The 20,362-nt window shown below is 59.3% G+C and overlaps 2 protein-coding genes across 4 annotated transcripts; both read left to right on the forward strand.

The window, feature by feature from the left end:
- Window positions 1-351: 351 nt before the first annotated feature.
- EMILIN1 (elastin microfibril interfacer 1) lies at window positions 352-8,060 on the forward strand. The gene is made up of 8 exons (XM_045884251.3): window positions 352-936; window positions 1,880-2,005; window positions 2,475-2,695; window positions 3,804-5,717; window positions 6,081-6,197; window positions 6,623-6,640; window positions 6,801-6,938; window positions 7,307-8,060. The coding sequence occupies exons 1-8, from the start codon at window positions 767-769 to the stop codon at window positions 7,642-7,644; spliced, it is 3,042 nt and encodes a 1,013-aa protein (XP_045740207.1). The 5' UTR covers window positions 352-766; the 3' UTR covers window positions 7,645-8,060.
- A 146-nt stretch (window positions 8,061-8,206) lies between these two features.
- Window positions 8,207-19,705, forward strand: KHK (ketohexokinase). 3 transcript variants are annotated; one of them, XM_045884256.3, is made up of 8 exons: window positions 8,207-9,006; window positions 12,235-12,351; window positions 14,698-14,832; window positions 16,809-16,881; window positions 17,444-17,590; window positions 18,954-19,042; window positions 19,190-19,347; window positions 19,430-19,705. In XM_045884256.3, exons 1-8 carry the CDS (start codon window positions 8,915-8,917, stop codon window positions 19,513-19,515), a joined length of 897 nt encoding a protein of 298 aa, XP_045740212.1. In that variant the 5' UTR covers window positions 8,207-8,914; the 3' UTR covers window positions 19,516-19,705. The 3 variants fall into 3 exon arrangements, with proteins under 3 accessions (XP_045740212.1, XP_045740210.1, XP_045740211.1); XM_045884254.3 differs by lacking the exon at window positions 14,698-14,832 and adding an exon at window positions 14,376-14,510 and having other exon boundaries at window positions 19,430-19,702; XM_045884255.3 differs by lacking the exon at window positions 14,698-14,832 and having other exon boundaries at window positions 19,430-19,703.
- Window positions 19,706-20,362: the final 657 nt, after the last annotated feature.

Genomic DNA, 20,362 nt, shown 5'->3' on the forward strand with positions numbered 1-20,362 from the left:
AGCCCCTGGGGAGCTGTGGCCCCAGCTCCTGGTCCCTGTCTAGGCAAGCAGCCCTGGGCCTCCTCCCCAGCCCTGGCCCCGGCTCCACTCCATGTGGCCCGTCTGAGAGGCTGGCCCCAAGCCTGGCGGCAACTCCACATTTCTCTGTTTTTCCTTTTTTTTCCCTCTCTTTCCCGGAGTTAACAAGAAGCAGATGTGGCGCACGATGGTTGGAGAGGTGGGGGGAGGAAGGGGGAGGAAGGGGGAGGCTGGACCGCCAGCCAGACAGGGGGGGAAGGGAGCGAGCAAGAGAGGGAGGCGGGAGGCCAGGGCCCGCCCCACAGCCACTCTTGTGCCTCTCTACAGCCACAGGGGCAAAGCCCTGTCACCTCCAGGATCCGGTCATTGGGGAAAACAGATAGGGAGACCAGAGGAGGGCCAGCTGCGGCGAGGGGGTGGAGGCCCAGGAAGCAGCATCTGAGAGGGGCAGGGACCAGGCACAGGAGGCCAGGGGGCACAGAGAACAAACTCCCCTCAGAAGTGGAGAATAGGAGAGCGGAAGGAACCGAGGGAGGGACGGACAGGAGCCCGAGGAGGGAAGAGGAGGGGGAGAGGGGTCAGGCCAGGCGGCCAAGAAGGAGGCGTGTGGCTGGGGGCTGCCCAGGAAGCTGGGGACAGGACCCGGCCAGTGCTGTCCCTTGGAGCAGCGGCATCCCCTACTCCAGACAGAGGCGCCAGCGGCCAGGCCAGGATGTGCCTCTGAGGGCCACCGCGGAGCGCCCCCACCATGGCCCCCGGCACCCTCTGGAGCTGCTACCTCTGCTGCTTGCTGACCACAGCCGTGGGGGCAGCTAGCTACCCTCCCCGCGGTTATAGCCTCTACACGGGGGCCGGGGGGGCCCTCAGCCCTGGGGAACCCCAGGCCCAGAGCGCCCCCCGGCCTGCCAGCCGCCACAGGTAAGAGTCTGGGTCCCAGCCCAAGGCTGGACGTGGGTGGGAGGGTGGGTCAGAAGGTGGCTATCCTGGCCCCCGCCTTGGCTACCCTCCCCGGGGCTGAATGCCCTAATGCGGGGAAGAAGGGGAGAGGAAGCCCAGCCATCAGGTGGCTCCGCACGAGCCCACCTTCCTGCGGAGCATTTCTAGGGCCCCCTAAATAGATAGGTCCCTCTCTAACCTCAGGGGGACCTGTAGTTAGGTGCCCAGGGAAACGACCCTGAGGGGCCTGGGCCAGGCCTTCCTGCACGCTGCCGGCTGCGTACCCGCCTGGTGTCCTCCGGCAGACCTTTATCCCTTCCTTGGGCTTCATGGGCCCATCCAGTGACCTGTGATTCTTCTTGACACCGCTCCTGCTCTGTTCCTTTGGGCTCTCCAGCCGGACACAGATCAAAGGCCAGCTTGAATGGGGCCAAGAGTGTACAACGCAAGCCCCAAAGCGGGCAGGGCTCATCAATGGCTTATTCTCTACTTAACCCTGAGCTGGACCCCTGCCTGCCCTGTCCTCTCCCCTGAAGGGTGGGTGGAAGCCAGCATCCAGGGGATCACCAGAGGGACCCAGCCAGCTGGCGCAGACAGGCCACGCCAAGCTGGGGATTGACACAGAAAGGGACATGAATGAATGTGTGAATTCAGAGGCTCCCCAGGACCCCCCAGCCTTGAGGACTGACTTCTTGTAGTTACGGTTTTCCATTCTGTGCCTCCTCTCGCGGTTTTGAAAAGTCCTTACCGACTCCCACTGCTCAGGAAGGCGTGGGGGCAGCTGCCCCTGCCAAAGCCCTGGCTCCCACTGGTCCCCGGGGGCCCTTCATCTTTTAACCCTCCCTCAGCCCCTCTGGTAGCCCCTGGGTCCTCCTCTGGGGCTTGTGTCTCTGGCCCTTGGGCCCAGGTGGGGTTGTGCCTACAGGAACTGGTGTGCCTATGTGGTGACCCGGACAGTGAGCTGTGTCCTTGAGGATGGAGTGGAGACCTTCGTCAAGCCTGACTACCAGCCCTGTGGCTGGGGCCAGCCCCAGTGTCCCCGCAGCATCATGTGAGCTCCAGTGCTGGGGAATGGGTACTTGGTGGGGGCTGGGCTAGGGCAGAAGGAGGGTAGCCAACTCAGGGAATCTGTGCAAAGCAGGTAGCCAGGGGCAGGACCAGGGCCTTCAGTCAGAGCCATTTTGAGATGACACCGAGGCAACAGTTTGGGGCGGATACTGAGGGCAAAGTTACCCAGACCACCCCGCCAGCTCCCAGACACCTTCTCTGGGCTGAGTCAGGCTCAAAATGAGGAGTTCGAGGTTCCAGCAGAAGACAGGGGGAGGAAGAACAGGGATTTGGCCCTTGGCCAGCAAGCTGACAGCTGTCATCTGAGTATGGCCACATGCCGGACAGTATGGGGGACTCAGCCTGAGGGACAGGCCTTGTCCACCACCAGCAGCTGCCCATCTCTGAGGACGTGACTCAGGGTCGCTGCCAGTACAGGGAGGAGTAAAGAGGCCTCCCTCTGCGTCTCCCAGGTACCGCAGCTTCCTCCGCCCTCGCTACCGAGTGGCCTACAAGACCGTGACGGATATGGAATGGAGGTGCTGTCAGGGATATGGGGGCGATGACTGCGCTGAGGGTCCCGCCCCACCGCTGGGTCCTGCACCTACCACACCACGGCCCCGGCCCCGGCCCGCCCGCCCCAACCTCTCTGGCTCCAGTGCAGGAAGCCACCTGAGTGGACTAGGTGGGGAAGGTGAGTATGGAGCCACTGGGGAGAGAAGTGGGAGCTGGTGCTGGCTGGAAAATGTGGGGCCAGGCTGCCGAGGGAAGAGCTCCATGCTCCAAGTCAGAAGAAGGGGACAGAAGGGAGTGAGACCCCTGAGATTCTCTGCCTGTGCGTGCATTGTGTGTGTAGTGTATGTGTGTGTAGTGTGTGTGTGTGTGTGTGTGTGTGTGTGAGTCAGAGAGAAACTGAGAATGAGATCAAGAGAGAAAGAAGGCAGAGAAAGAGAATGTGCTCACGCACGCCCACATGTGGCCGAGATACTTCCCAGTTGGGAACGGCTGCGGGAGGAAGGGGGAATTCCTTCCAGAAGCTTGGTCACCAAGGGGATAGACCGTTCAGACTACAAGTCCTAGAATGCACCGCACCCGACTACACGTCCCAGGCCCCTCGGTGGCCTCTGGAGACTGCAGGTCCCAGAATGCAGCAGTCCCCGTGGCCTTCTGGAGTGTGCGTGCGCGCTGGGTACTGCAGACGTGCTGTGTTTGCCTGCCAGGGAGATAGTCATGCTGTAATGATGGAAACAGGAACTTCTGGCTGACTCCCCCACCTTCCAGCCAGAGCCCCCGCAGGCTTCCCGTGGAACCTCGTCTGTCCCTGGGGTGTTATGGAGAGACGTTGCTCGGAATAGCCACTGTTGTGGGGGCCGCAGTGCCTCCCCACATTCCCATTTCACAGATGAGGAAGCAATTTCTGAAAGACACTCTGGACAGTAGACTTGGTGGTCAGATGGATGAGCTGGGTTTGAAACTTGGCTCTGCCGCTTGTTAAACTTGTAATCCAGGGCCCAGTTCCTTAATCTCCTCCAGTTCTCTTTCTCACGGTCTACCAAATGGGAAAAGCTGCCGTGTCTGTCCAATGGAGTCTGTTGTAAGGGGGGAAGAGCCATGGTACGGTTTTGGCCTAGAGGCATTCAGTGAATGGAGTTTCCTTCCACCTTTTCTTGCCCAAAGTACCCAGCTAAGGAGTGGCCGAATCAGCGAGGACCTCGGGTTGGAGCTGGGGAGAGCAGGGCCTGGGAGGTAGGCACTGAGCCCTGAGGTCCGGCCCCGTGCTGATGCCTTCCCCTCTCTGCCAGGTCCTGGGGACTCAGAGAAGGTGCAGCAGCTGGAGGAGCAGGTGCAGAGCCTGACAAAGGAGCTGCAGGGCCTCCGAGGTGTCCTGCAGGGACTGAGTGGGCGCCTGGCCGAAGACGTCCAGAGGGCTGTGGAGACGGCCCTTAACGGGAGGCAGCAGCCCGCAGATGCGGCGGCCCGCCCCGGCGTGCACGAAACCCTCAGTGAGATCCAGCAGCAGCTGCAGCTCCTGGACAACCGCGTCTCCACCCACGACCAGGAGCTGGGCCATCTCAACAACCATCACAGCGGCGGTGGCGGCGGGGCCCTGGAACCCACCCCGGCCCCTCCGGGCCCCAGTGAGGAGCTGCTGCGGGAGCTGGAGCGGCGGCTGCAGGAGTCCTGCTCGGTGTGCCTGGCGGGGCTCGAAGGCTTCCGCCGGCAGCAGCAGGAGGACAGAGAGCGGCTGCGGGCCCTGGAGAAGCTACTGGCCTCCGTGGAAGAGCGGCAGCGGCAGGTCCCCGGGCAGGCGGTGGGCCGCAGGCCCCTTCACGAGTGCTGCCCTCCCGAGCTGGGCCGGCGGCTGGCCGAGCTGGAGCGGAGGCTGGATGTCGTGGCCGGCTCGGTGACAGTGCTGAGCGGGCGGCGAGGCACCGAGCTGGGAGGAGCGGCGGGGCAGGGGGGCCACCCCCCAGGCTACACCAGCTTAGCATCCCGCCTTTCTCGCCTGGAGGACCAACTCAACTCCACTCTGGGTCCCTCAGAACAGGAGGAGGGCTGGCCTGGGCGGCCTGGGGGCCTGGGCCACTGGCTGCCTGCTGTCCGGGGCCGACTAGAAAAGCTGGAGGGACTGTTGGCCAACGTGAGCGGGGTGCTGGGTGGGCGTCTGGATCTGCTGGAAGAGCAGGTGGCAGGGGCCGTGCAGGCGTGTGGGCAGCTCTGCTCTGGGGCCCCTGGGGAGCAGGACTCCCAGGTCAGCGAGATCCTCAGTGCCTTGGAGCGCAGGGTGCTAGACAGCGAGGGGCAGCTGCGTCTGGTGGGCTCAGGCCTCCACAAGGTGGGAGCAGCCGGGGAGGCCCAGCAGGCTGCACTGGAGGAACTGCAAGGGGTCGTGGGCCAGCTCCAGGGTCGCGTGGACGCGCAGGACGAGACAATTGCAGAGTTTGCAATGCAGCTGAATCTCACGGCCGCACGGCTGGGCCAACTGGAGGGACTACTGCAGGCCCGTGGGGATGAGGGCTGTGGGGCCTGTGGCGGTGTCCAAGAGGAGCTGGGCCGCCTTCGGGATGGTGTGGAGCGCTGCTCCTGCCCCCTGCTGCCCCCACGGGGCCCTGGGGCTGGCCCAGGTGTTGGGGGACCAAGCCGAGGGCCTCTGGATGGCTTCAGTGTGTTTGGGGGGAGCTCAGGCTCAGCCCTCCAGGCCCTGCAAGGAGAGCTCTCGGAGGTTATTCTCACCTTCAGCTCTCTCAACGACTCACTGCATGAGCTCCAGACCACTGTGGAAGGCCAGGGTGCTGATCTGGCTGACCTAGGAGCCACCAAGGACCGCATCATCTCAGAAATTAACAGGCTGCAGCAGGAGGCCACAGAGCATGCCACGGAGAGTGAGGAGCGCTTCCGAGGCCTCGAAGAGGGACAGGCACAGGCCGGCCAGTGCCCCAGCCTAGAGGGGCGATTGGGCCGCCTCGAGGGAGTCTGTGAGCGGTTGGACACGGTGGCCGGGGGACTGCAGGGCCTGCGCGAGGGCCTTTCCAGACACGTGGCTGGGCTCTGGGCTGGGCTACGGGAAACCAACAGCACCAGCCAGACACAGGCAGCCTTGCTAGAGAAGCTGCTGGGGGGGCAGGCAGGCCTGGGCAGGCGGCTCGGTGTCCTTAACAGCTCCGTACTGCTCCTGGAGGACCAGCTTCACCAGCTCAGTCTGAAGGACCTCACTGGTGAGGGGGCAAGAGGAAGCATGCAGTGGGAGGTGGGGGGACCCCTTTCAGGTCCTTTCTTTCTCCTTCCTTCCTCCACAACAGCCAGTCTTAACCTTATATACTTTCTCCTTGCTCTGCCCAGCATGAATTACAGACCCACCATTGTCCTGGGGGTTGGTTTGTCCACAAGAGATGACCCAAGCTCCCAGCTCCCCACTCTCCCCTGGCAGCTCAGACAGGCCGGTGGGTAGGGGTGGGGTGCTGCTCTGACAGCCAGGTATCCAGCATGGGCAGCAAGGAGCTGCCCATGGAGCCACGACCTTCCTTGTCCTTTGGAAACTCCTTTTATGGCTTTCCCTCAACTTAATTTTGTCACTGTAGGGCCCGCAGGTGAGGCTGGGCCCCCAGGGCCTCCTGGGATACAGGGACCACCAGGCCCTGCTGGACCTCCGGGACTTCCAGGCAAGGATGGACAAACGGGGCCCGTGGGGCCACCAGGTATGTGAGCTGAGATTTCTATCGCAGCCAGGGCTCCCCACACCTCTAGCAGCCCGAGGCTTGACATGCATTCCGTTCTGAACTTGACAGAGAAGGGAGGAAAGGGGCAAGGAGTTGGGGGGGTGGGGAGTCCTACATGGCTGACAGTGACTAGGAGCTGGGACAGTTACTATATGGGCTAGTTGGATATGGTGGCTTTAGTACTGTATTGCAGACTAAGGCTGAGCTCACAGGGCTATGAAGGGTGTGAAAGGCTAGGGGCTAGTTGAACTGGATGGACCCTACTCTTCCTTTTCTTGATACCCCCATTCCTGCTTTGGAGTCTATGTGACACCTAGCACATTGAGAGAGACTCAGCAGATGTTTGCTGAGTGACTTAGTGAGAGCTGCCCCACTTCTCACTCCTCCCTCCCCTTTTCCCACAGGTCCCCAGGGAGAGCAGGGTAAGTTCCTCTCATTCGGTGCTGGAGGGAGGGGAACTGAACTAGGGGTTGGAGGATGGAAGGCCTCAGGCCGCCCTGGAGGGAGAGACCCAGGAGGGGAAGGGCGCCAGGCAGTTCTGCACTGAGCATGCCCTCTGACCCCTACCTTACCCCTACCCAGGAGTGGAGGGGGCACCAGCAGCCCCTGTGCCCCGGGTGGCCTTTTCAGCTGCCCTGAGTTTGCCACGGTCCGAACCAGGCACAGTGCCCTTCGACAGAGTCCTGCTCAACGATGGCGGCTACTATGATCCAGAGACTGGTAAGCCTGGAAGCAGTGGGGCAGGCCCTGGAGGCTGTGCAGTGATATGTTCTCATTCTTGCCCCCTCGGGCAAGGGGAATCTTTTCATGCTCTGGTTTGGGGAGACCCCTATTTCCTTCATTTATTCATTCTTACCACAGTTTGGGCTAAGGGTGGGGGGAAGGAGCGCTTCTTTTTTGGAGGCCTGGGGCTGCTGTAATGAACAAAACACCCAATGCCCTGGCCTGGTGGAACTTACATCCTAGTGGAAGACAGGTGACAAGACCCAGCAGCTCTCTCCTTAGCCCAGGAGTTCTGGGCGGGCTCCCCAACACCTCCCTGGCCCGTGCCACCTGTCTCCCCTCCTGACTGCCATCCTTGTCCCCAGGCGTGTTCACAGCGCCACTGGCCGGGCGCTACTTGCTGAGCGCGGTGCTGACTGGGCATCGGCACGAGAAAGTGGAGGCCGTGCTGTCCCGCTCCAACCTGGGCGTGGCCCGCATAGACTCTGGTGGCTATGAGCCTGAGGGCCTGGAGAATAAGCCGGTCGCCGAAAGCCAGCCCAGCCCCGGCGCCCTGGGCGTCTTCAGCCTCATCCTGCCCCTGCAGACTGGAGACACGGTCTGCGTCGACCTGGTCATGGGGCAGCTGGCGCACTCGGAGGAGCCGCTCACCATCTTCAGCGGAGCCCTGCTCTATGGGGACCTGGAGCTAGAACAGGTGTAGACAGGCGGCTGGGCCCGACCAGCCCGAAGTGTCTACGCCCGCCGAAGAGCCAGCGGGGGTGACGGGGCTCCCCGGGCTCCCCGCCTGGGACGGGGCTCCGTCCTGGCACGGCAGCCGTAGGCGAGCCGCCGTCCCGTACCCTCTGTGGCACAGGCGCCCAGAGCACTCCTCTCCATGGCCTGAGCGCGCCGGGTCGGGGACTCTGGGGTCCCCTCGTCCAGACTTTTGGCCTGCTCGCCGTCCCCTGCAGGGCCCAGACTGCGGAGGAGCCAATCCTCGCACCCTCGCAGCTCCTCCAGCGGGTCTCTAGGCCGATGCAGGGCTCTCCCGAGGGGCTCCGACCCCCACCGCCATACTAAACTATTCAGGAATAAAGACACTTGGTTTTTCTAAAAAAGAAAACAAAACAAAAGAAACTGTCTGCTCCAGTATGTGTTCAAGGGTAGAGAGAAGTACAGAGAGGCCGGGGGGAGGAGGGAGCCCTGGGCTCCCTATCCTGGTCGCCCCCACCTCCCCGCTCGGTGGCTCTGCGCGCACTTGCCGTGCACCCGCCTGCGGAGAGAGGGGCCTGCTGCTTTGGGCCGCGGCCCGGCGCTCCTCCCCCGAATGGCTGTTCGGCCGGCGCCCGCCAGGGGGCCCTGGGAGCCGGCCCCCGTCACGTGACCGCCGCCGCTCTCCTAGAGGTCCCCGCCGCTCCGCGACGGAGGCGGGGCCTCGAGCTAGGATTGGCTGGGCCTCGGGGGCGGGGCGCAGACGGCGCGAGCGACGGCTAGGGCTGACGGGTTCAGGGCGCAGCTGCGAGGCCCGGCTCAACTCTGCGGGTCTAGGGTCTGGAGTGCGAGCCGCCAGTGCGGGAGAGGGAGGGGCAGGGGGCGCCTTGGTACTGCACCTTTTTTTGCATTCAGGAGATTGCCTAGCTGCGCTTTAGAGAGGTTTGCGTTAGCTCCGAGGCTGTCTGGCAAGTGAGGAAACTGAGGCCGAGAAGTGGCAGGCGTTGCCATCTGCTGGGCCACGCCACCTGCTGAGGGGAAGCCGGGGACCAAAGCCCCGGGGTCTGCGCTCCCAGGCCCGCTTGAATCGGTGGGCGTGGGGAGCAAGGGACCTGCTCCCTTCCCTCCCGGCTGCAGGAGCCTCCTTGGGGGAGGAGCTCGGGACGCAGAGGAAGAGCTACGTTAGCCCCAGGAGCAGGGACACAATCCTCTGGGATAAGAGGCAGAGCCCAGGAGGAACCCCGTCAGCCAGGCGGGCAGAAAGCTCCGGGAGCAGACTCATGGAAGACAAGCAGATCCTGTGCGTGGGGCTAGTGGTGCTGGACATCATCAATGTAGTGGACAAGTACCCGGAGGAGGACACGGACAGCAGGTAGGGGCGCCCGGGCCCCTCGGAGACCCCAGGGGCCGCTGCAGCCCCGCGTTTGAGCCCGGCAGCCAAGACCCAACCCCAGGTCTGCGGGGCCTGGCCCCGCAGTGAAAGTCCAGCCTCAGGAGCTGGGATCCCGTGCCCTCCGCCCCGGAGGACCTAGGGAAAGAATTGAGGCCGTTAATAATAAGACCCAGGCTTTGGATAGCGCTGTGTTGGCCAATTCCCGTTTCAGGAATCATTATCCGCGTTTAGAAACTCTGAGATGAAGTGGTTTATCCAAGGGCATGCAACTAGTAAGTGGCAGGACCAGCTTCTTTCTTTCTAACAAAAAGACCGACGCACTTGTCTTTCACCAGCGTTTACTTCTAATTTATCTACTACGTATATCTCATCTGTTTCTTAAATAAATTTTGAGGTAGCTTTCAATAGTAAGTATGTGCAGATAGAGTGCAAGAACGCTTAAAACCGCGGTATCTGAGCTTCACTATGGCTTCAGGGCTTGCTGGCACTAGAGGCAAATTTAGAAATCCTGTGGGTTATGGATGGAGCTGGCTCATGTGCCATGACCAACCTTTCCCTGGTGCTAAATTCCAAAAGGAGTTTACCAGAAGTCCTTTTTACAAAATCAGTGAACAACACCCTTCTTGGTTGTCTGGTAGAAGTTGAAGAGTTGCTTGTTGGCTCTCGTATTTACTCTTGATAAGAACCTCACCATTGCACTGTAATCCCAGAAGGGCATTTCTTTGGGGCGGAATCTGAGCTTTTCTCTCGGTGCTGTCTAGTGCTTACAATACCGAGAATTGCTCCTTGGCTATCAGTTTTATCAGCCAAGAACTGGATAAATGGCTAGTTCAAGGTTTAACGCAGACAAGACACTATAGCACTCATAGCCATGAATACCCAGTTCTCCCTGTTCTGATTGAGGAGAGAGACCCGAGTAGCCTCCAGGCTCTGGGCCCACCCAGCACTGTCACGTACTTTGCTTACAGCAGCCCATGGGAAGTGTGTAAGGGTCAGTGAAATCCCCTCCTTGCAGATGAGGAAGCAGCTACCTCTGTGGAGAAATTAAAGAATTATTGTAAGGCCACATAGTTAATGAGTGGCAGAGCAGTAATTACAACTCGTAGGAATCTAGTGCTCCAGCCCTCTGTCGTCTCCTGAGCTCCCTCTCCCTTTGCTGCTGCCCGTCTCATGGAATTGACCCTTTGCTTCGGGCTGCTCTGTTTGCCAGAGGTTAGAGCCCTTGCCAGGGAGGGCAGGGACAGCGGGGGAGGGGCATAAGGGTAGGCTGCTTTGTAGCGCTAGCCAGGTCAAGCCGGCCACGGCCACAGGACGCGGGCACAGTGAGGAGTTCGACCTCCTCAGGAGAACAGTGTGGGTTCCAAGGCCGCAGGTCCTCCCAAGGACTGGAGGGCCTGGGGAAGACCCAGAGTGCCACTTTCAACGACAGCTTCAGTGCCATTCCCTTTGAGCTTACTTACTGGAGAGGCTAGGATAAGGAGATCCTGCTAGCTCCTACCAGGACGGGCTCCTTCTGAAGGAGGGCACCGTGTTCTCCATGCCCCCTGCTCTTGGTGTACCTCCTCCCCCTCCCCCAGCCCCATGGTTCTGCTCCTCTGCAGAGCGGTGTGGTTGTCCATAGGGCCTCTCTCTCTCTTTCTCTCTCTCTCTCGTGCCCAGCCCACCCGGCCCACCTCCTGGATTCTCGTGCCTCCCAGATGAGCAAGCCCAAGTGGGGACCCAGTTCTTCCCAGGCATTTCGGCCCCACCTCTCCTAGGCTCTCCAGGCTCCACCCACAGGCATCTGGGGACCCTCAGGAGCCACCACCTGGAATTTGGCCAGACCCCTGAGTTACGGCCTTGCCTCCCAGAGTCCAGGCCAAGAAGAGCCTTCCAGAAAGCATCCTCATGCTCAGCAAAGCATTTCTGCACAGGAAGTTGGGTATCAGTGTGACTTTGAAGGATTTCCACAAAGTAAAATTGTATACCCTCTCTTCGAAACCTCATCCAAGCCGGGGCCTGACTACTTTCCATTCACAACTACACAGTACATGGCAGTGGTTTTGGAGTCAGGCCGCCTGGGTTCTGATGGCAGCTTCGTCACTAACTCTTGGTGTGATTCTGAGTCAGTCAAATCCCACGAGGCTCCCCGTTCTAATCTGCATGAAAATTTCTCTAAAGCTCATAGCTCGAAAAATGTTTGTCCCTTTACAAACTAGTATCCTTCCTGACGGATCGTGAACCCCTTTTCCTGAGACTGAAGGGAACTTCAGTGTTAAGTTTTGTGTGCCAATATACCTTAGCCTAAAAATTCTGCTTCCTGTATTTCTCTTAATTAGTGGTTCTTATTGTAAGCGGCCACAGTTATTCTTTTTGGAACTGGAGGAATAGAAATGACAGCCTGCACTGTCTACCCCACGGTATTGTGGGCGCACAATGAGACATCATTAAAGTGCTTTGATGTGCATAAGTCACTGTTTTTGTTGTTGATAACAACGAAGCCCTGCAGGTGCATCTCCACTTGGTCTCCTCAGTGTACACCTTGAGTTAGATTTTCAGTCAAGATAGAGAAAAACTAAAGAAAAAAAAGGTAATCGTGTGATGGGGTGGCGTGTTAACTAACCTTCCGGTAGTGATCATTTTGCAATACGCCCGTTTCAAAGCATGTTGTGTACCTTAAATTTACAGAATGTTATATGCCCATTATATTTCAATAAAGTTGAAAGAAAGGGAAACAAAAAAAATGGAGAAAAACTGGTCTTCATCCAATAATCTTATTAACTTTTGACATTATTATGTAAGTTAGCTTCCCCCTTCCCTCCTCGCCCCCCACTTAAATGACCTCAATGTCCAGGTTTGCTCCCTGTCTTACTTATTTTAACCCGAGTTATTATTGAAGTGGGCTCCCCTGAGATGGGAGCAGGGAGCCGATTTGACACCTGTGGGAAGAGGCACTTGGCGTTCTCCAGCCATCGGGGTTGAAGGTGCGACAGCTCTGTACCTGGGGGAGAGGCGGGTCGTGGTAACTGAGAGCGGGGTCACCCACAGTGGAGCCTGCCTTTGTGATGGACCTGAATGCGTGAAAATGAGAAGGCTGGTCGAGATGCTTTCTGAGGGGGAGCTCCCAGCTTTTACACGTCACGGGCCCTACCCGGGGCACTGTGGCCGGCCTTGCTTATCCCGGCACCAGCCCGCTGCAGCTGCAGGGACCCTCCGCGTGTTTTGCAGGTGCTTGTCCCAAAGATGGCAGCGCGGCGGCAACGCTTCGAACTCCTGCACTGTTCTGGCCCTGCTCGGAGCCCCCTGCGCCTTCATGGGCTCCCTGGCCCCGGGCCACGTTGCCGAGTGAGTGGAGGAGGGAGCGGGAGGGTGGAAAAGAAGGAAGTCTTGACCCTGGGTGGGGGGAGGGGGCAGGCTGTAAGAAATGGGGTGGGATAACTCTGGATCCAGAGTGGGAGGGGGCGGAGTGGAGTCCCAGCGTCCTGGACCCTCCCCCGTGAGCTCATCTGCTGCTCAGGTGTTAAGGCTCTCCTGCTAAAGCCTTCATTTCCACAGCCGGTTTCCTTGGCCCCTCCCCGGAGCCTGCTCAGCTTCCCACCTCTTTCTTCCTTGCTTCTGACAGCCTCTGTGGTGGATATGACTTTGCCCTTCTCGAGTCCCCGTGGTCCCGGCTACGCTTGTGACAGAAGGCAGTCAGGGACGTTCCGGACCCATCCTCCCCCGGGGGTGTCCAGCATCCATGGTCCTAGGGTTCAGGCCCACGATTTCTTTCCCCGTTGAGGGGGCAGGGCAAGTGCTGGTGTCCTCCCTGTTCACTGCAGCCACAAGAGCACCCTGCCAGCGGACACCCTGAAGTCACGTGCTGACGCTGGGCCCAGACGCAGGCCCCAGCTCTCCAGCTACTTAGGCTGCAGCCCGTGGTGGCGTACACACTTCCTCTGTGTTGGCTGCCGCAGGGACCCAAACGCCCTTTGACCCCGGCACTGCCAGTTCAGCAAATGCTTATCAGGAGGTGAGGCCCACGCTTTGCCCACTGTGGGCACTAGGGCAGGCTGCCAGCTTGCTGGTCTGGGAAACTCAGCCCTTTGAACCCTGGTTTCAGGGGGGTTGCTGCCCAAACCCAGCCCCCTGAGTGAACTGGCACGAAACAGATCAGGGGGCAGGAGCCTGCCCTGTGAGGTGGGACAGAGGGACCTGGAGCCAGCAGCTGGTCACTTGTTAACTTTCTCGAGGGGCTGTCTTCCTTCCCAGCAAGAGGCAAGACCGTGGCTCTTGCTTAGGATAGTGGACTCGCCTTTATGGAATGATAATGCCGGGAGGAGGGCCATTCCAACTTCTCCCCATGTGTTTAACAAACATCTAATGAGCACCTACCATGTGCCAGGCACTGTGGGTGCAAAAAGTCATTTGGAAAACCAAACCATAGTTGGAATGCTTTGGGAAAGTTACTATTTAAAGGATCCTTGAGGTGTAAGATGAGGAATAATGCCCCAAGTTGGTACCTATATACAAGTCTGTATTGTCTAGCTTTGGTGTTGCCAAAAGTGGGGTCCAGCCATAGAGAGAAAGGTCGGGATGGTGGCTGGACTAGTGGTCACAGGATGCTGTCTCCAGAGAGGGCCAGGAAACGTGGGGCTGGCCCCCTTGTTCTGTGGGTGCAGTCTCCCCAAGGGGCCACCTCCTGCTCACTCTGATTGGAGGAGATTCTGGGGTGAGAGTCCCGGACCAGGCCCACTCTGAGGAGCGTTAGGCACTGGGAGCCAGCTCGCTGCCTGGAGGGCTCACCCTGCCGCGAGAGCCAGGGGCCCATGAGTGGCCTCACCAAGGCCACACCGCTTCCTGGCTGGGCATCGTGGAGGCAGGGGTCGAGTGACATTGGCCCCACAAGGGCCTTCAGAGAGAAGAGTACCGTGAGGATGAGTGTGTAGAGGGCAGCCGGGGAACAAAGTACCACCTTGGTAATTATTAATTCTGCCTAGGCTTTGCATGAAACAGGCCATGGTGCCCTCACCTGCTTTGTTCAAACAGGGTGTACATGCTCCAGGCCCCTGACCTGCCCCAGCCAGTTTAATGAATTTCAGCACATCCTTTCTGGCTTGAGTCAGACCGGAGGCCAGGTTCGGGGTTGGAGTTTACTTCAATCAGGATCTAAAAGAATGTCCCTTAGTGTTTTTCTCCCTGAGTTCCAGCTACGCGCTGCCGCCTCTCCTGCGCCCTTGCACCTCCTGGGACAGCAGGGGGTTTCCGGTTCCCTCCCGCCCCCTACTCCCCCGCTTGCATCCAGGGTCCGCAGTGGCCCTGCCACCAGCCCTCCAGTCCCCAAACCTTTGTCGAGCCGCACCTCCCCGCGGGTTACTCCGTCCCGGCAGTTTTGTCCAGGATGACCTCCGCCGCTATTCCGTGGACCTACGCTACACAGTCTCCCAGACCACAGGCTCTGTCCCCATCTCCACGGTCATCATCAGCGAGGCCACTGGTAGCCGTACCATCCTCCATGCCTACAGGTTTGTACGCCTGTCTGCGCCTTGCCAGCCGCCGCCGCCGCCGTCACTAACTCTCAGAACAGGACCCTTCTTCTCTGAGAGGCCCATGGGCTCCAGCACCCCTCCCATCCCTGCAGGAGGTCCAGGCCACTTATAGGCTCTAATCTGTGTCTCCTTGCCCTTCCCTTGGCTCGGGCTCCGCCCCAAGCTTCCTGGTGGCTGACTTCAGGCAGCGGGGCGTGGATGTGTCCCAGGTGGCCTGGCAGAGCAGAGGGGAGACCCCGTGCTCTTGCTGCATCGTCAACAACTCCACTGGCTCCCGCACCATTGTGCTCTACGACACGTAAGGCCCCCTGGCCTCGCCCTCGCACAGCCCACCAATCAGTTCCCTCGCTCGCCACCCCGGGCATCCCAGCTGCCTACTCTCTGCCGCCTCTCTTGGTACCGGAAATTGTCCCCATGCCAAACTGTTCAGTGATTTCTCAGTTGTTTTCAATTAGGGAAGAAATGAGGGGGGAAGAGATGTGCTTTGCTCTGCCTGGTGCCTTGGCCTTGGTCAACACCCAGGATGGGCAGGCAAGCCTGTGCAGAACATAATTCATGATGTGATTCCTTCATAATTGGTCAATCAGCAGCCTGGGAGTGGGTGTGGGGAAATTGTTCTGAGGAGAGAGGGGTGGATGGGAGATGTGTTTCCAGCCATCTTAAGCCCTGAAGGGGACCCACTGGAATTTCCAGGGTCAGCCCCAGAGTTGCCAGCCTGCAGCATGGCACCAAGGAGCTGGGTTTGGGTGTTCAGAAGAGATGAGCCCACCACAAAGGTCCCGGCGTAATGAAGCCACACACAATTCACAGGCATCGCTGAAGCAGTGGGAAGGGGAACATTGGGTCCGGAGATCAAGGCCATCAGATGCCATGTTAATTAAGGGGAAGGGATCCCCTTTAAAGTCCCAAGCTACTAGGGAGAGGCCCTGTGGACCCAGGCCCTTCTCATGTCTCCCAGAGTCCCTCCTGAAGAATCTCAGACCTTTAGTTTACTAAGGACCTAGTGTGCCAGGTACTGTGTTAGGGCTCAGGCAGTCCAGACCCAGCAGCCCTGGGGTTCAGGCTGTCCCTACCGCCCAGATGACTCCTGGACCTGGGGGAGAGGGGGCAACTATACTAGGACAAGCTTTATGGCCGGTGGTCTCTGGGCTCCGTGTGTCCCAGGGGGCATATGTGCTGGCAATGACCTTCTCCTTGGGCGGTCCTAGTCATCTGCCCATTAAGCAACGATCTGTAGCAACTTTTTTTTTTTTTAAGATTTTATTTATTTATTTGAGAGAGAGAGAATGAGAGACAGAGAGCACGAGAGGGAAGAGGGTCAGAGGGAGAAGCAGACCCCCTGCTGAGCAGGGAGCCCGATGCGGGACTCGATCCCGGGACTCCAGGATCATGACCTGAGCCGAAGGCAGTCGCTTAACCAACTGAGCCACCCAGGCGCCCCTGATCTGTAGCAACTTTGATCAAGGACACCACATGGGTGTTCACAGGAAGAGGAGAGGAGCTCAGAGGAGAAACATTTGTTGCCCCCTGGCCCCAGTGCGAGCATATCCACACACATTACCTCCAACTACAGCAGGCTGGTGGGTTTGGACCCACTTACCAATGGCAAAGGCCCAGGTACACAGCTAATTAGATCGCTTTAGCTACAGACCATGGAGGGGAGGACATAGGTTAGGTGTAGGTCTCTGGTCAAGGCAGACCCTTCCCGGGGCTCTACACCTGAGTCAGCGGAACTGTAAACTCATCCTCGAGCACCAACCTTGACCGCAGGGTTGCAACATGGAGCTGCCAAGCTTAGAACAGTGGTGCTGTCACTGCTGGGGCACCGGGAGTGAACGGGACCAGGCCCAGAGCAGCCGTGGACTTTGTAGTTCACCGGGGCACTGCATGCTGGGAGCACGTGCGCCACTGGCGAGGGGGGATTCTAGGAGTTGTAGTCCCTGGTGCTCTTAGAGCGTTCTGGGAGATGTGGTCCCCAAGGCACACTCAGCTGGCCTCTTGACCCATGCTGCCGTTGAGTTTACCCCAAAGGGCACCCGGGCAGACTGCCTCCAGCCCCCTGTCTGGGAGGAGCCGAGTAGGGCAAGGAGTGGTCAGGAGTTTGGCCTGGAACGGGGCCTGTCCTGGAGCTGAGCCTCAGAAGGCCGTGTTGGAGATCCAGTCTGGCCACGCAGCAGGCAGCACCAGGGATAGGGCCCCGGCCGCCAGTCAGAGATCCGGGCCCGGGCTCACCTCACCAGGCCTTTTCTCTCTCCTTTCTGTCCTGGGACTTAGGAACCTGCCAGATGTGTCTGCTACAGACTTTGATAAGGTTGATCTGACCCGGTTCAAGTGGATCCACATTGAGGCAAGTGCTGCCCTACCTGTGTTTTGAGGGGCTCAACCTGCCAGCCCCTTCACGTATTCTGCCTTCTTCATTTTTTTGAACCATGAAGTACGTCAAGATAAAGGACTCCAACCCCCCTCGTCCCCGCTCCAGCTTGCTGTGTGTTTTAAGGCCCAGAAAGCACCTTACTCGGGTTCACACAGCAGGATGTAGGCACCGGAAGCAGGATGCTGGCTCCAGGCAAAGGCCCACGCTTTCTGTGTCCAGGCTGCCCACCTCCTCCACACTCGGAGAAGGCCTGAGATCTAATCCTAGCCTTGTCATTTAATTCACCATAGATCCTTAGGAAAGTCTCTCATTTATTCCTTTGTCTCCTCGTCGGTGAAATGGCGGGGGCGGGGGTGGGGCTGGGAGGTGGTCAATAAGGTCTCCAAGGTCCATGACCGCTCTAGAATTTTGAAACTTCGGATGGCGTTCCGGCCCAGTCCCCCCTCGCCCACCAGCAGGGAGGGAAGAAGAAGCCAGAGCAGCTGCTCTGCCCAGCTGGCCCTGAGCTGCCCCGTCCCGCCCCACCCCGCCCCAGGGCCGGAACGCTTCAGAGCAGGTGAAGATGCTGCGGCGGATAGAACAGCACAATGCCACGCAGCCTCCGGGTCAGAAGATCCGAGTGTCCGTGGAGGTGGAGAAGCCCCGAGAGGAGCTGTTCCAACTGTTTGGCTATGGAGACGTGGTGAGTGGCCCACGCAGCTTCCCCTTGCCACGTGCAGCTCATTTAGGGTTTGTGGGTTTTTTTAAGATTTTTTTTTTATTATTAGAGAGAGAGAGCACCGAGGGAGAGTGAGAGAGAGAGCAGACTCCCCGCTGAGCAGAGAGCGGGAGTGGGGGGCTTCAGTCCCAGGACCCCGGGATCATCACCTGAGCCACCCAGGCGCCTCTCATTTAGGTCTTAAAAGGAACCAAGCGTTCCCTTGGTTACCGGGAATGCCTACCACACCTGGAATGGCTTGCTGTCATTAGCAGGTGGGGGGCAAAGAGGCAGGCCCCCAGCTTTGGACTCCCTTGCAGGCCCCAGTGGTGGCGATGGAGAAAAATTTCTCCATCCCAGTGGGTGCACGGGTACGAGAGTGGCCAGAGGGCTCCTAGAGCCAGCCAGCGCACCCGGCATGGGAGCATTTCCTCTCTGGGCCTCCTCCGTCTTTCCCCCTGTCAAATGAGGGAATAGGACAGTTCTCCCGGGTGTCCTCCAACTCTGGGGTGGGTGGCGGGCTGTGGGAGCCACCGAGGGGTGAGGGAGGATGGGAAGGGGACTTGCATAAGGTAAATTCGGGTAGTGCTGGGATGGAAATGAGTTCTGAGGGACAATCCTAGCATCATAGCCCAAGCTGGTTGGGCCTCCACCGTGGCTGCCCGGAGGTGTGGATGCCTGAGCCACACGGCAGGTTTTTATTTGATTGGTGAGGGTGGAGCTCAGCTGAAGTATTTTTTAGCAAAACTCCCTCTGGCAATTCTTTTTTTTTTTTTTTTTTTTTAAGATTTTATTAATTTATTTGACAGAGAGAGACACAGCGAGAGAGGGAACACAAGCAGGGGGAGTGGGAGAGGGAGAAGCAGCCCGGGGTCCTGGGATCACGTCCCTCTGGCAGTTCTAACGTGTAGCTGGTGTTGAGGAAGCTCTACAACCCCTGGCCCTTTATTTTAAAGGTGAAGAAACCTGGCCCAGAGGGCATAGTTGTACCAGGAAAACAAAGCAAACCGCTCCTGAGAGCCGGGCGCGTAACTTGGCAGCGGTAGCTTTCACCGCAAGATGGCGCTCGAGGCTCGCTTTGGATTTTCAATTGCAGGGACATTCGTTGATCTCAGACCAAATAAACCAGGGACTTTTGTGCCACAGTTTACAGGGCTGGCTTCTAGCATATCTTGAGCAAGTGTGAAAACGCATTCCTGTGGGACAGTGAGATGCTACGTTGGGGATTTAGGCAGACATGTTGGAGGAGTGGCATTATAATATGGGGGCAACGCTAGGCTGCTGGTGGTGAGTGACTGAGCGGGGACTGGGTTTGGGGGACCATCAGCCTCTCTTCCACTGCCCACAGGTGTTTGTCAGCAAAGATGTGGCCAAGCACTTGGGGTTCCGGTCAGCGGGGGAGGCCCTGAGGGGTTTGTACGGTCGTGTGAGGAAAGGGTGAGTAGGGGGAAGCCAGGAAGGGGCCTTAGGTGTGGAGAACCAGTGAGTCTGGACGCGGGGAGGGGGCGGCACTGCCCTGAGGAGGGGGATGAGGCTGGGGGCCAGGGGCGGGATGACGACCCAGCTGAGTGGAGGGGCTTGCAGGGCTATGCTGGTCTGCGCCTGGGCTGAGGAGGGCGCTGATGCACTGGGCCCTGATGGACGGCTGCTCCACTCGGACGCCTTCCCTCCACCCCGGGTGGTGGATACTCTGGGGGCCGGAGACACCTTCAACGCCTCGGTCATATTCAGCCTGTCCCAGGGTGAGTACGCCGGCAGGAGGCGCCAGGCTGAGGCCTGCCCCTGCGCGGAGGACCGGGCTGAGCCAGCTCTCTGTCCCTCCAGGCAAGAGTATGCAGGAGGCCTTGAGGTTTGGCTGCCAGGTGGCCGGCAAGAAGTGCGGCCTGCAGGGCTTTGAGGGCATCGTGTGACTGCCCTGTGGCAGGGGGCACTGGCTCACACACCCCCTCCCGGGAGGCTGGCGCCTCCATCCAGCCTGGCGTCCGCGCTGCCTGTGGAGGGTGCTCCCCCTGTGTCCTGGGGGCTCACACCGCCAAGCCGCCGAGCAAATAAATCTCCTGCCCCAGAGCCGGCTTCCTTCTGCCAGTCTGTTTGTCCTTGATGTCTGAGCCGCTCTGGCTGGGGATGCCAGAGGCTTTGAGGCTACAGCCCGTCACCTTCTTTTTCTCTATTCCTCAAAGTGACCTCCCTGCGTAGGCCCGGAGGAGGGGCGGCCTACGCTGGAGAAGCGGGAAGTACCCCCGACTTGCCACCAGCCGTGCCCTTGCTGGAGGCCCAGCTGGTTCTGGTGAAGAGGAGCCACAGGGGATGGGCAGAGACCCTGAGCCTTCCTGGCTGGGGGGGACACGTATCTCCTCATACCCCAGGGAACCTTCCACATAATAAGCCACCAGAAAATCTCCTCTGGGCCCCTGGGCTGTCACAAGACTCCAGTCTGATGGCACCAGGACTGTCCACACGGCTGAGCCAACCTGACAGGCCAGTGGGCCTCTGTGGTTTGGTGGCGACTTCATGGTCCAAAAGTATCTCCCCTGTGACTGTCCCAGAGCCTGAAGCCCCACCCTCGGAGCCGCCTTGTCATTAAGGCGGTGCCCTGGCCACAGATGTGCCCCAGGACTAAGTGTCCATGTCCCTGGGGGAGACCAGGGCTGAGGGCATATTGGAATCGGCCAGTTTTCATATGGGAGTTGGGGCAGGGTGTGTGAGACCAAGAATGTGCTAAGGACTATGGGCTTTGCAGTCTGCCACACCTGAATT

The sequence above is a fragment of the Mirounga angustirostris genome, unplaced genomic scaffold (genome assembly GCF_029215605.1).
Source record: "Mirounga angustirostris isolate CCGP_5_RB_7025 unplaced genomic scaffold, mMirAng1.0.hap1 SCAF_10, whole genome shotgun sequence".
Lineage (NCBI taxonomy): Eukaryota > Metazoa > Chordata > Mammalia > Carnivora > Phocidae > Mirounga > Mirounga angustirostris.

Bases quoted from the DNA above. Each gene is read 5' to 3' on its own strand.
- EMILIN1 (XM_045884251.3), top strand. From the start codon at position 767: ATGGCCCCCGGCACCCTCTGGAGCTGCTACCTCTGCTGCTTGCTGACC. The intron at 2,006-2,474 runs GTGAGCTCCAGT...TGCGTCTCCCAG, and splicing joins CAGTGTCCCCGCAGCATCAT to GTACCGCAGCTTCCTCCGCC. The intron at 6,939-7,306 runs GTAAGCCTGGAA...CCTTGTCCCCAG, and splicing joins CTACTATGATCCAGAGACTG to GCGTGTTCACAGCGCCACTG.
- KHK (XM_045884256.3), top strand. From the start codon at position 8,915: ATGGAAGACAAGCAGATCCTGTGCGTGGGGCTAGTGGTGCTGGACATC. The intron at 9,007-12,234 runs GTAGGGGCGCCC...CGTGTTTTGCAG, and splicing joins GAGGAGGACACGGACAGCAG to GTGCTTGTCCCAAAGATGGC. The intron at 19,348-19,429 runs GTGAGTACGCCG...CTGTCCCTCCAG, and splicing joins CATATTCAGCCTGTCCCAGG to GCAAGAGTATGCAGGAGGCC.